The following is a 12,436-nucleotide window of genomic DNA, read 5'->3' on the forward strand; positions in this document are numbered from 1 at the left end:
ACGAATCAACGAATCATGAAAGGACGGTGCTGGTTGAATGATGTATACAGTCACATCCCATACTATCCAATCTCCGCTGAGGATGGGACGTAATGCCTTGTACCGGCAGGTCAAGCCGAGCCGGCTCTATACCACGACGGCGCATAGCGAAGCAGCGAACTTCGGAAGACCAGCTGTGTCCGAGCCTAGTTGAAACGCTCCACATTCAATCACCAAACGCATGCAGAGTCTGAGACATGAATAGTGTTCAGTACGCACGCATTGAAGGCTTCCGTCCGTACTATGGAAACCTCATGTGAGTCAAGGCAACCTCTAATATCGGAGTCGGTCGCGACTTTGCATTGATGCACGTTGACTAGCTCTGATTTTGCTCATTATGTGTTGCATGATGTTCAAGATGTTGATAGTTCGAGCAGTTCACCTTGTCCCCCAATTTCGTATTTTCTTTATGTTCGAGGACGCAAGATTTTGGAGACAATTATATCATCTTTCTGTGTTAAATGGACCATGCTGCCCACCGCTGCGAGCGAAATAACCATGGATAGCTCGCGGACAACAAGCTCCTGTTTACTCTCTTCGTCGCCGGCCTTGCACAGACCATAGTTTATTACAAGTAATCGAACACGCCTCCTTCGGCATGCCTCCTTCACAACGGGAACAGTGGACCCTGACCGCCGATTGCCATTGGACTTTTCCAAATAGCTGACCTGTGCTCCAGGCCTTCTTCCCCGCTTTGTCCTAGCTATGACATCGGCTGTCAGCCTCTGTTAACCTAATTTATGAACCTTCAAGGCCTTCACTCACTCGCAGTCACAATTGCGACATGCGCCGCCATGGGTACAGATACGTTGCGAGACAGCCACTCCCTAGTCTCTGTAGTGCTGATCAACGTCACGGCGAGGTCGTTCCTGGTCGATCGCACCCCAAATAATGCCACGAATTCGATGCTTGGGCCTGCGGTATGCGAACAGAAGGTTGCTGCAGAAATAGCGTTGACTATTGTGAGAGCAACCGAAGGGGCGCCGGGGGATTCTTGCAGTGCAGTGTCACGAATAGAGCGGTCATTTGTTCCACGGAACCTTACTTCTAATTCAGAAGTTCTGAATAGATAATCAGAGAGTCAGATGCGATACGATAGTGACTGAAATACAGTGACAAAATTGCATGAGAGCATCATAAGCGCTTGACGAAGTACAGAGATAGAAGAAGATATGGATGAAATGCTTCAATGCACTATATATACTGCCTTCACCTGAGATTTATGATGAAAGGCTCATGCGGTCGTACATATCGCTGGGCACTCATGCCAAGGTCTTGACATGCAAACCCATCCAGGCGCCCTCGTGTCCTTCTGCCATCGGAGTCATGGCCATGCTAGGTCTCCTCAGAACGGGGTTCTGGGTAGCGTCGGACGGCAAGCTAAACTCAAAATTCTCTAGAAGGTTTACTAAAATTGACTGCAGCTCGATGACGCTACGAGAAGCAAATCACAACGAGTCAGCAAGCACAGACTCGATGCGGATTCTTGAACGTACGAAAATCTCCAACTACGATGTCAGGTGTACCACAACGAAGGAAAGACGGAGGTTAACAGCTATCGTCATAGTCAGCAAAAAGCTAGGTGATCTTACCCGATGCATGCACGAACACCAGCGGCTACAACATAATTAGCCGACAGCATAAACATTGGCATATGATACCCTTCGACTTACAAAAATTCAATCTATTGACGATCTTATTGTCAATGCGTTCGGAAGATTAGACAACAAGGCTCACAAGTTTGCGTATACGCCTACAGTGGTTTGCTTTGAGCTGTCCATGCCTATCCAGCGGTTGGGATTCCAACGATCGGCATCCTCTCCCCAAACGGAAGGCAGCCTCACAATCGCATTAGGACGTAAAGTGACCATACTTAGAGGTGCTCAACCTATCTCACCTATTATATGCGCACACGGAAATCCTGATTTTAGCTCCCTTGCTAACAGGAATAGCTGTAACCTGCTCTCCTGATTGCGTCACAACCGGATTGGAAAGTGGAATAATATCGTCTTTGCTAGCCAATCGGAGTAGGTGCCACGAAATCGTATGCAAACGCATACCTTCCTAATTCATGGAGGCAAAGGTCAAGATGAGACGGATGATCAGACAATGTCGTTCAACGTGAACGTACCTTCATTGCCGCCTGCAACAGTGTCAAGCCTTCAAGGTCTGTCATCGAGAAATCTGCATCCCCACGTGCGGTCACTTGTACTCGAGTTGCCTTGATCTCGTCCCGAATCTTGCTTTGATATGAGGGGTCTTTCGAGAGCTCCCAAAGGACCCATGAGGCGGACATCGCAGTCGTATCGGTTCCAGCCAGCATGAGGGTCCTACAACATTTCCATCGTCACCGGCATCTCACAATCAACGAAATTGGTACTCACGATATCTGATCAAGGACTTCGTTTCCTGAGAGCTTGGTTTTCGGATTTCCGGAAGCGTTGGCTCGCAAAAGGACACTCATAACATCCTTCCCATCGGCCCGAGCCTCACTCTTGCGGACGATATCTCCTGCCATCGCCCTCGCAAAGTCCAACCATCGACGGCCTCTGCGATACTCACGGATGGGGAGGTGGCGGACGTAATATAAGATATTTACTGGGATGGCATTAAACCACGATTTCGCCATCAAGTCCAGGTTAGACGGATACAATGTCGAATCGACACTATCAAGGGTTATGGCGGTGAGTGAAGCCATGATTGTGATATTGACAGAGGCTATACGAACAAAATGCCATCCCAGTTCCTTATGAATTCGCCTTTCTGGTCGTCGAGCGCTCCAAATTCGTAGCCAAACCCGGCTGCCGAGTGTTCACATCAGTTACCGATCATCAAAAATCATCGAGTATTTCGATACCTTCTCCTATCACGTCCAGCGTCGTTCGTGAAAGCCAACTTGCAACGTTGATAACAAATCCGTCTGTTCCACCAGTCGAAGCCTCGTCTTGCAATCTCTGTACAAGCTACGATCCTATATGAGAAAAACGCGAATGAGGGGGGGGGGGGTTATGTTGTTACCTTTGCGGCTCGTTTATGAAATAAGGGAAGAAAGGCCTTGAGCTGTGGCGCTGAGAATGCGGGATTCATAACCTTCCTATGGCGACGGTGATCCTCTCCTGTGTACGTTTTGCCATCAACGTAAGTGGTTTGAGTGGAAGAAGAAGAAAAATGAATCACCGTGGACCCACACAAGCCCTTCCCCAGCGACCATCCTCAACAGCTGCCTATCCTCAGCGCTTTTTAAGTAGTTATAACCCGAGCCTTGCAATATGTGCTGAATACCCTTGGGATCAGCCACCATGAGTATATCTTCCTGAAAATTTGGCCCGCATCAGCATGAAGACAGTAGTGAACCAGCAAACGTGAATTACCCCCATGCAACCCTTTACACGCCAAGCGGTTCCATACTGGCGCAGCCATTTGAAGTCCAGGTCACCAACTTCCTTTTGATAATGGATCTCTTTCTCGTGACCTATCATAATGCTATCAACACACAGATGGGCTGACAACACAAAAGGCGGCCCTTACCAAACCAGAAAGACGTAGACGGAGGTCCTTGAATGATGGACGGAATTCGACGTCTCAATCGAGATAGGATGAGCACGAGTGCAACTACCGAAGCGAACGCAGAGAAAGTGGCCACCAAAGGCATGTTTGCAAAATCCATGGTACACGACTGGGATATCGTGTGGACACTGAAAGATTGCAGATGAACCTCAACCCTTTTATACATCAGAGATTGCGGCGAATACGGTGGGAGAGGTGCACCTGATGTGCTAACTTGAAGGTCACCGAGCGAATGAGTGATACGCATCTTGCAACGCAAAGCTTCGAGAGTGAGAACATTCCCGTGTTTGTCTCCGAGCAGTCATGTAGAGTCATGTAAGACATTGCTCACTGGTCACCGAAGAGTTTAGAAACTTCTTCTAAAGTGATGACACGATACAGTGGACGAAGTCCCGCTCCGATGTTGTTCTTCGGCCCTCGTCTCTCGAGTCGTAAAGAGTGACTCGGCTCTCTTCATACCTTGTAAGAGCGGGTTAATTCGTGCACTGTTCCCAGAACAACGTCGCATCCTCATTGAGAGAATTATTTCTGTAACACGGTTGAGGCCGGAGAGTAGAAGGTGAGTGGGAACACACGTTGGTCATATCTGTATGAGTAAGTGGGATTGTGTGGGGAAAGACAGTCTGAGTGTACAAGCTTCAGAAGGGATCTTTACGTACCACGGCAAATTGTGTTCTACGATATAAATACTTGTTCGCCATTATGCAAGGGATCATCACCTTCGAGGCCATAAGTAGTGCTCGCAGCAGTGGCCAACAAGTGATTGACTGCACATTCATACAGATGCTTGTGAGTGGCCGCCACCCTTGAAAGCGCATAGACTCACACTAGTAGGGGACAGGTTTGTGCGATCGTTTGTAATTGGAAGAAGCGTAGGCACCTTTTTGAGGTGGCGGACAGTCAGAATAGAAGGACAAAGCCCTTCTGCACCAATTAAGATAATCGATAACCGTGAAGAACGTCGCGTTGTCTAGGCCTAAGGAAGCCTAAGAGAGCCTATGAGAATATGTGCATGAGTGATATTCAAGCCTGACCAGAGCGGAACCGTTCCAGGCCAGTCTGTAGTGTCATGGATTCGCGTGACTTGGAGCACGTGATTGCGACGCGTGTGCGAGCTCGCGGGCAGGAATATGGAAGCCTATGGAAGCCTATCAAATGCTTGAGCTGCATGAGCAGACGTCAAAATGCTGCAGAGGCAAAGCAAGATGTCTGCTTCTCCAATTTTTACAATGTCTTTTCGACACGGACATGTACGTGTGAACACAACGTGTAGGACAAAAACGCTTGTCGATAGGCGCACTTGAGGTGCACACGCGATTATCGTTCGCAGGATGAAGTCATGTGAAGATACAATCAGTCAATCGCATAGTAGAATCATAAGCCGAAATGGCACTGGAGGAATGGGTTACACGAGCATGTCGGATGTTGTATAGATAGACAGGACGTTATTGGCCTTCCGTTGTGTTGCTAGATAGCCGGAACCTGAGGATGTGCCAGAAATAACAGAGATCGGCGATATATCCGCAGACTTCTGAAACATACGTGGTCGACTCGTGGTCGACCAAGAATGCCTCGTCCGACAGACCGATGTAAGATGATCTGCGAGTCTGGGTGGAGGGGGAATGGTGGAGCGGTAAGGCCCTCTGCACGGCTGATTGTGAGGCCTATTGGAGCTTGCGCCTCGAAGCTACTGACAGGATGGCATGTTCTGCTTTGCAGACTGCAGGACGAAGCGGTTCGATGCTTTGCGCAGTGCGGTCACAGTCCCTCCGTGGAAATCGAACTCAGACACCACTCACAGTTTTCTGCGGTAGATTGCAGGTAAGCTTGTACCAGTTTAAGATTCCAGCGAACCTCAGGTAAGTTTTGCAGAAGTTCATGTGGGCGTATCATGAGAAGGACGTTTCGGACAGCAGGTCCGAAAGCGTGCGCGAGGTTCGCGAGCCGATGGCCAAAGACGCGCGGAATGACTCACGGAGCACCACACCGTTGGGGAAACATGTCCTCCAGACACATCGACCATGGTCCTTTCGTCCGATAGAGCGAACATCCCACACATAAATATGCATGTCCCCCAAGCATCTGGCTCTCCATCCCTCTTGGTTCTCGGTCTCTGTTCACGATGACGGCCCACTCGAGCATGGCCACGACTCTCACCATAGATAGCCCGAGTACGACTTCATCTACGACTCCTTGCACGCCTACACCAGAGATCATCGATGCTCCAAGCCTACAGTCGGCAAAAACATCGCCGCCGAGTCCTCTAGAGCCTGCGGTACCCGATAAGCCCGACATAGAGCATGTTTATGTACAAAACGATCCCAGGAAATGGTCCCCAGCACGCAAGGTGTGTGTCCTGAATTTGCATGCTCCCAACATTCCCTCAATTTATTTTAGGCTTTGGTCCTTTCTATAATTTCAGGCGCATCCATGATTGCAGGCCTTGCGTCGAATATCTATAATCGTGAGTCAGCTGCATCAACCTCGTCTATATACCCTTTCGAGTCGAGTCTCTTTCAGCCGGTATCCTGCAAGTGAAGTCTGAGCTCCACGCTACAAGTGGACAAATCTCCCTAAGCCTCGCGTTGTTCATCCTCATCCAAGGCGCTATACCTCTGTTATGGAGTGTAATCAGCGAGATCAAAGGTCGAAAGGTATGTAAGATCTCTTTTGCTCAGTTATATTCTCCTGTGCACGGATCCTCATATCGCATCTACAGATCGTGTATATCACGTCAATCACCATCGCAGTCGTGGGTTGTATTGTTGCTGCTTTAGCTCAAACTATAGATGTCCTCATCGGGATGAGATGTCTTCAAGCGCTTGGGTGGGTCCCAATATTTCTTACTACTTGATGACACACTGCACGTCGCCACTGCTCTCCCCTCATTTGCCTCTTGTCGCATGTCACACACTCACACACCGCGGCTTTAGGACAAGTGCAGTGATGACAATCGGTGCTGCGACGCTAGCTGACGTCTACGATCAAGCCGAGCGCGGGACTATGATGGGCATCTACTACGCCGCACCCCTCCTGGGGCCCTCCCTCGGACCTATCCTCGGCGGCATTCTCACGCAGTTCTTCTCCTGGCGCGCAACGTTCTGGTTCCTCGTCATCTTCATGGGCTGCTGCCTTGCCGCCTTTTTGTTCTTCTTCCGCGACACGTTCCGCATGGAGCGGAGCTTGTTGTATCAGACAGTGCTCAAACGCGTCAAGGCTCAGCAGCACGAGAAGGAGCTCTTCGCGTCACGGCGATCGAGCATGACGACGTTGCGCGGGCCGTCAGGAAAGAGCACGCCCGCGCCTGATCTCGAAGCTGGCGAGGAGAAGGAGGCTGCGGCAGCCCCTCCCGCGCAGGCATACGAAATTAGGCTTTCTCTCAAAGATGTAAACCCACTCCCACCTCTTGTACTCATCCTGCGGCGATGGAACAACCTTGTCATCCTTACCGCGTCTGGTACGCCCCTCATTCAGCATTGCTGCCTCGCGCTCTTGAACTTAGTGGATGGTTGCAGGCTTGATTTTCGGGTTCAGTTACTGCATCTCGTATACCTGTTCACTGACGCTTGAAGAGAAATACAACTACGACGCCCTTAAAACCGGACTTGTCCTCCTCTCATATGGTGTCGGTGCGTTGTGGGCAATTTGAATATCCTCGACGAAACTCTGACAATTCTACAGGCTGCATGTTTGGCAGCGTCCTGGGCGGCCGCTGGTCCGACCACGTCCTCAAACAGCTCAAAGCACATGGCGGAAGCACCGTCGCCGAAGTAAGCGTCCCTGCACCCCATCCTCATTCCATCTGTCACCTTTAAACACACATTATGCACTGTGCGCGCGCACGTGCGCATCTTCGCACCTCCCCGTCCTCCCCCTTTACCCGCTTATTGCAGATGCGCCTCCAAAGCACAAAAGTCGCCATGTTGTTCCTGCCCCTCTCTGTCATCGCCTACGCCTGGCTCGCCGAAAAGCACACACACATCGCCCCGATCTGCGTCGCGCTCTTCTTCGCCGGCTTTTTCTCCATGTACGCGCCCGTCCTCTTGTTCCTCCCTCCCCTCTGATAATCTTCTACCTTTCCTGCCTTTCTGTCGCCTCTCGAACCCGCATTCTCCTGTCCTCTTGCCTGTGTATCATTGCTCAGCTGGATCTACTCGAGCACCCTCGCTTACATCGTAGACGCCAACGTCGGCCGCTCCTCCTCCGCCGTCGCCGCCAACAGCTGCTTCCGCGGCCTCTCCGCCTTCATCTTCGCCGAAGTCGCCGTCCCTCTCCAGGTACGCAGCCCCCTCCCTCCCCTCATCCCACCACCCGCCATACTCACCTGCGCCTTTGCGCGCACCATCCACGGTAGAACAAGATCGGTGACGGTGGGCTCTACAGCCTCTGGACGGGGCTCCTCATCATCTGTGAGTTGCTCATCCTCCTCGTGTTGTACAAGGGCGGGCGCTGGCGCGAACGGGCCGAGGCGCACGAGGCGAGAGGCTCCTAAATCAGTGATACCTATCTACACCGACATGCACTCCAACCGACATGCACTCCAACCAATGTTCCCTTGCGCACGCACTGGTGGCGCGCGCAACCTTTATTCTAGATGGAAGAGTCTTCTGCTTGCTTGACACCGGTATTATCGGCATTCCTAGATCGATTATGCTGTTAGATTCGCCTGTGTCTTACCGGATCGCACACTTATAATTTTACACCATTTTACCGCTCGCGTCCTCTGCGCTCGCAGCAGAGCTTTTGTTTTGTATCTTGGCCGAGTGAGTGGGTCGAGGATGAACGAGGCAGCAATCTGGAGACTAAGGCCTTCCGCCTCGTAGGGCAATCACCCTCTATCCCTCGCTATCAAACGTTTTGAAGGATGGGAACAGAAACTGAGCAGGACAGATGTGGCTCTCAGCTGAAACCAAGTGATTTACTCCTTGTTTATGTGTGTGCGAGGAACTTAATATCTTTACAATGCACCTCACCAACAGGACTCGGCCGCTTCGCGCGCTGTTTGGAAATGGATGGTGAACCGGCGCTTTCAGATTACGGTGCATAGTCAAAACAGATGGTCCAGGCCATGCCGAATACAATCGACGACAGCTCCGCAAAAACGAAGACGAGGCGAGTGTCACGGTCGCGCAGAGAAAAGGGATGTTTATAGTCAGTATGTCTAGAACTTGGCACAAATTTCTCTCGTCTCACCTCGTCGACACCTTGTAGTTTCTTCCTCTGAGCCTGTTCCTTCTATTACTACCACACATATTGTGCGCAGACATCTTGGGTTAGATCAAATGCTGCGGTGAAAGTCTAAGTCGGGGAACGTATCAATAATCCTGTGTCAGGCTGAAAGTATGTACGTGGGAATAGACCCCTCGGCGCTCTAGTAGTTGTTGTGAAAATAGATGTATGCCCTAGCTGTTCCTTCTTCTGGTCTCGACTTACTCAACAATGTTTGGTTTGGATGTCGACGGCACGCTGCTAGGCTGTCAAAGGAGATTATGAACAGGCCATATCATTGGTCGACTGCCATTCCGCTATCCCTACCGATTGGTCTGTACATTCAGTGACTTGTCCATGATCACCTTCAGCATTTCTGACCCTGCCTTTGCTGCCTCGTCGAATCGCGGTCGGAAGAATGCTGCGGTCTCTTCGAAACGCTGCTTGTAAAGCTCGAAATTCCCAAATGAAACACACTGGCTCCATCCACGTGACGCGACGACAAACTCGACATCATCATAGCGGTGTGACATGTTGTATAATGCAGCGTTGATGGCGGCGTCCAGGCGCTTCTGGGATCGGAAGAGATACTCTGCGACACCCATCCACATACGGAAGACGGGCGTGGCGGCCAGGTCGAGATGGACAAATGGGTTGATATCGAGGCGGGCCCAGCAATCTACCATCGCCAACAGCGAGAGGTGCGAATTGGCCGGAGCGCTCCCGTTCAACCCGTTCCCAGGCGCGTGCACGACTCCAGGGCTTCCGTCTGTCGGCGGCTTCTTTCCGAGACTGAACGCGTCAAGGATATCCTCGGACAGCAGAATAGGCGCTCGCGTGGTGTCCTTTTCATCTCCGAAAACACGCCGACGAGCCTCGTACATCCGTGCACGGAGTCCCTCTTCATCAGCAGCAAGCATGAGCTTGAAGATATCTGTCGTGCTCTGGGCAAATTGCTTGATCTGCACGCGGGCAGACGGGTTCAGAATCGCCAGACCAGCGTAAACGTGCCACTGGTTTGAAAAAATGCGAAGCATGATGTTGACCTTTACGGTCTCGATCCCGCCAACGTAGTATCCGTGCTCCCAAGGGTAAGATTCAGCGCATGCCCAAGCGGTACCCATGCTACGGAATCTGTCAGTTAAATCATAGTTTTCATCAGTGATGTTGTCAATACCTGAGAAATGCAGCGTGAGTGACAGCTTGTGTGTTAGCCGTGACGAGGTCGTGCTCCTCGTAGGACATATAAACATATCGTGACTTGAGAGGGCTCAGGATGCTCTCGACCAGAGCAAGAGCCTCGTCAGATGCGCGATGCTTGATGAGGACCTGCAGCCGTCACGATCAGAGACTCAAGACGGAACGAGAGGACGGGATCACTACCAGCGGCTGATCCCGAGGTTGAACTGTCGGACCATGTAACGAGTGGCAGGAGACGATGTGGACATCGTCAGGTAGGTGCTTCTCGAAGGCCGCCCGTTCCGGTGCCTTTACAGACGTCTGGCCTGAAACGATTGCACCCAACTTCGTCGCTTTCCGACTATCAGTCTCTGGCGCCCCGAAGATGAGAAGACACTCACAAGGACCATATTGCGCAACTACTTGATCAATGAACTCTGCCTCCACAGAGTAAACGATAAAATCAGACGTCCTAGACACGTAGTGGCCGTCTCGAAGGACGGTGATTCCTTGTTCACCTACAGATCACTCGAGCGTCTATTCATCAATTCGCGCAGGCTGAAAGGAAGACGTATATCGACATACCTTCATATGTCGCCTTGAGAACCTCATAGTTGGATGGCAGGTCACATACATGAATTCTAGTACATTTTGTGAGTTCAGAATCGCATAAAACAAAGGCAAGTACTCACTTTTGCCATCCTCCCTCGGATAAACATTTGGCGTACATCTTTCCCATGGCACCCATGCCGATGAGACCAATTGTGGGCTGTTCTTCTATGGGTGCTTCCGGCGTCACATTAGGGCAGAGCATTTCTAGGCAGCTTGAACGTCGTCCTCGTCACCGACTCTTAGACTGAGAATGAAGTAGTTCAGTCGAAGAGCAACCTAGGAGAATGAGACAGTTCCGAGTCATTATAACCTCAGTCTAGGTGCTGTTCCGCCTTGTTCCGCTGTCATCGATGACATGTCATCCCTCTGGCCTTCCCCAAATAGAACCAGCGCTGATTTGTTTTCATCTTTCATGGCATTTCGGGTTCTTAGTCCAGCGAAATCCCTCACACCCTCTGAGTACAATTTATCCTTTTTAGAAAATCTCAAATTATGTTTCTCTGATCCAGTGCGAGGCACCTGATCGCAGCTTTCTCCGACCTGGGCTCATGGTGGAAGAGAAGATGAAAAACAGTAGTGTTTTCTTCTTCCTTTTTATGTTGTTGATCTAGTGTTGGAATCAATCCACGCACCACAGATGGCCAATTTTTCTTCCAGGGATGTAGTGAGTTGCATCCATATCACTTCATCCGCGAAAACCGACCTCGAATGACCCAAAGACTACCGGCCATAAATCATCCCATCTTCAAGTATCAAGAAAAATCAGTCTCCTGCAGAAGATATCGGTCTTCTTTGCTTTATTCCTCTCAAACGAACTGGGCCTCCTAACGCTCAACGAGGAACTGATCAGAATATACCAACGTCTTTTGTCGCTCTACACTGTATTGTCAGAGGGGCGGCGTATGCGTATTAATATGGATGGTAACGCATAGATGCCAAACAATCGTTACACAACCATTCTTCGTTAGATATAACACTCCCTACTCCCCCGACGAGTGCATGGACTGTCGATTGTCAGATAAAGTAGCGACCCGTTCTTTTCAGATGGATCGCTAATTCCAAAAGCGTAATGTCCACTCTTCCCGACGGTTTCCTGCCCCTCACTTCTGGTACGCGTGAACGATGGCCATCTTTCTCCCCGGCATAATCTGACTTCGTCTTCCTCATTCAGCGGGTGGAGGACTGCCCTTCTTCCGCCTACTGACCGCGTTGACTCCATGCCCATTCCTCCCTTCAGCCTTTGTGATATAATTTTGCCAATAATAAGACTGAAACCTCGCCGATACGTCCGGAGATGCCTCTCAACGACCCTGCCCCGTTCCTCTTCCGTCAATTGTTGATACTCGGCTGCGGTATTTGCGCGGGCGATCGACACGCCTAGCATCCTGGAAGCTTTGTTGTCCGAACGACGTTGCGCAACCCGGCGGGTGGCAGGCACGCTATTGGTCCACCGAGGCTTCTCAATATTCATTGCTGTACGTGGGCCAGGCTGCGCGCTCGGTTGGGATGGTCCGTCAAGCAAAAGATTGGATGTGTGGTGCATCATTGTCTGTCGGTAAGATGTGGAGTATGGGGAAGAGTGTATGCGGGAATAGTCTATCAGCGAAGGAGGAAAAAAAAGTCAGTTAGTTCGCTGGATGTTGTGCTGGACGGCCACGCTCTCTTTTATACCGGAGTGTGCAGGCTATACCGCCATTCACGGCGCAGAAAGGTCCTCTGAAGATTTGACAGTTGACGGTTGGCATGTAACACATATGAACGAGTGGCCCGAGCGTCCGTTTTTGACGCTCACCGCGTTTCCGTTTCAAGTATCGCAGACACGTATAGATAC

At 50.7% G+C, this 12,436-nt stretch overlaps 3 protein-coding genes across 3 annotated transcripts; 1 reads left to right on the plus strand and 2 right to left on the minus strand.

The window, feature by feature from the left end:
• Nucleotides 1–1,102: 1,102 nt before the first annotated feature.
• On the minus strand, nucleotides 1,103–3,518 carry HETIRDRAFT_479805 (uncharacterized protein; the record flags this gene model as incomplete). The annotated part of the gene is made up of 13 exons (XM_009552457.1): nucleotides 1,103–1,473; nucleotides 1,536–1,547; nucleotides 1,632–1,656; nucleotides 1,713–1,723; nucleotides 1,777–1,878; nucleotides 1,937–2,103; nucleotides 2,171–2,369; nucleotides 2,424–2,705; nucleotides 2,768–2,840; nucleotides 2,897–3,002; nucleotides 3,058–3,155; nucleotides 3,217–3,352; nucleotides 3,411–3,518. The coding sequence occupies 13 exons, from the start codon at nucleotides 3,516–3,518 to the stop codon at nucleotides 1,302–1,304; spliced, it is 1,491 nt and encodes a 496-aa protein (XP_009550752.1). The 3' UTR covers nucleotides 1,103–1,301.
• Nucleotides 3,519–5,746: 2,228 nt separating this feature from the next.
• On the plus strand, nucleotides 5,747–8,098 carry HETIRDRAFT_52446 (major facilitator superfamily; the record flags this gene model as incomplete). Its single annotated transcript, XM_009552204.1, has 10 exons — nucleotides 5,747–5,953; nucleotides 6,004–6,070; nucleotides 6,127–6,260; nucleotides 6,326–6,432; nucleotides 6,540–7,063; nucleotides 7,122–7,235; nucleotides 7,288–7,376; nucleotides 7,500–7,633; nucleotides 7,751–7,883; nucleotides 7,961–8,098. 10 exons carry the CDS (start codon nucleotides 5,747–5,749, stop codon nucleotides 8,096–8,098), a joined length of 1,647 nt encoding a protein of 548 aa, XP_009550499.1.
• Nucleotides 8,099–9,137: 1,039 nt separating this feature from the next.
• Nucleotides 9,138–10,807, minus strand: HETIRDRAFT_327551 (uncharacterized protein; the record flags this gene model as incomplete). The annotated part of the gene is made up of 6 exons (XM_009552458.1): nucleotides 9,138–9,939; nucleotides 9,992–10,143; nucleotides 10,195–10,346; nucleotides 10,395–10,511; nucleotides 10,579–10,634; nucleotides 10,686–10,807. 6 exons carry the CDS (start codon nucleotides 10,805–10,807, stop codon nucleotides 9,138–9,140), a joined length of 1,401 nt encoding a protein of 466 aa, XP_009550753.1.
• Between the last annotated feature and the right edge of the window lie 1,629 nt (nucleotides 10,808–12,436).

Source organism: Heterobasidion irregulare, assembly GCF_000320585.1.
Source record: "Heterobasidion irregulare TC 32-1 unplaced genomic scaffold scaffold_10, whole genome shotgun sequence".
Taxonomy (NCBI): domain Eukaryota; kingdom Fungi; phylum Basidiomycota; class Agaricomycetes; order Russulales; family Bondarzewiaceae; genus Heterobasidion; species Heterobasidion irregulare.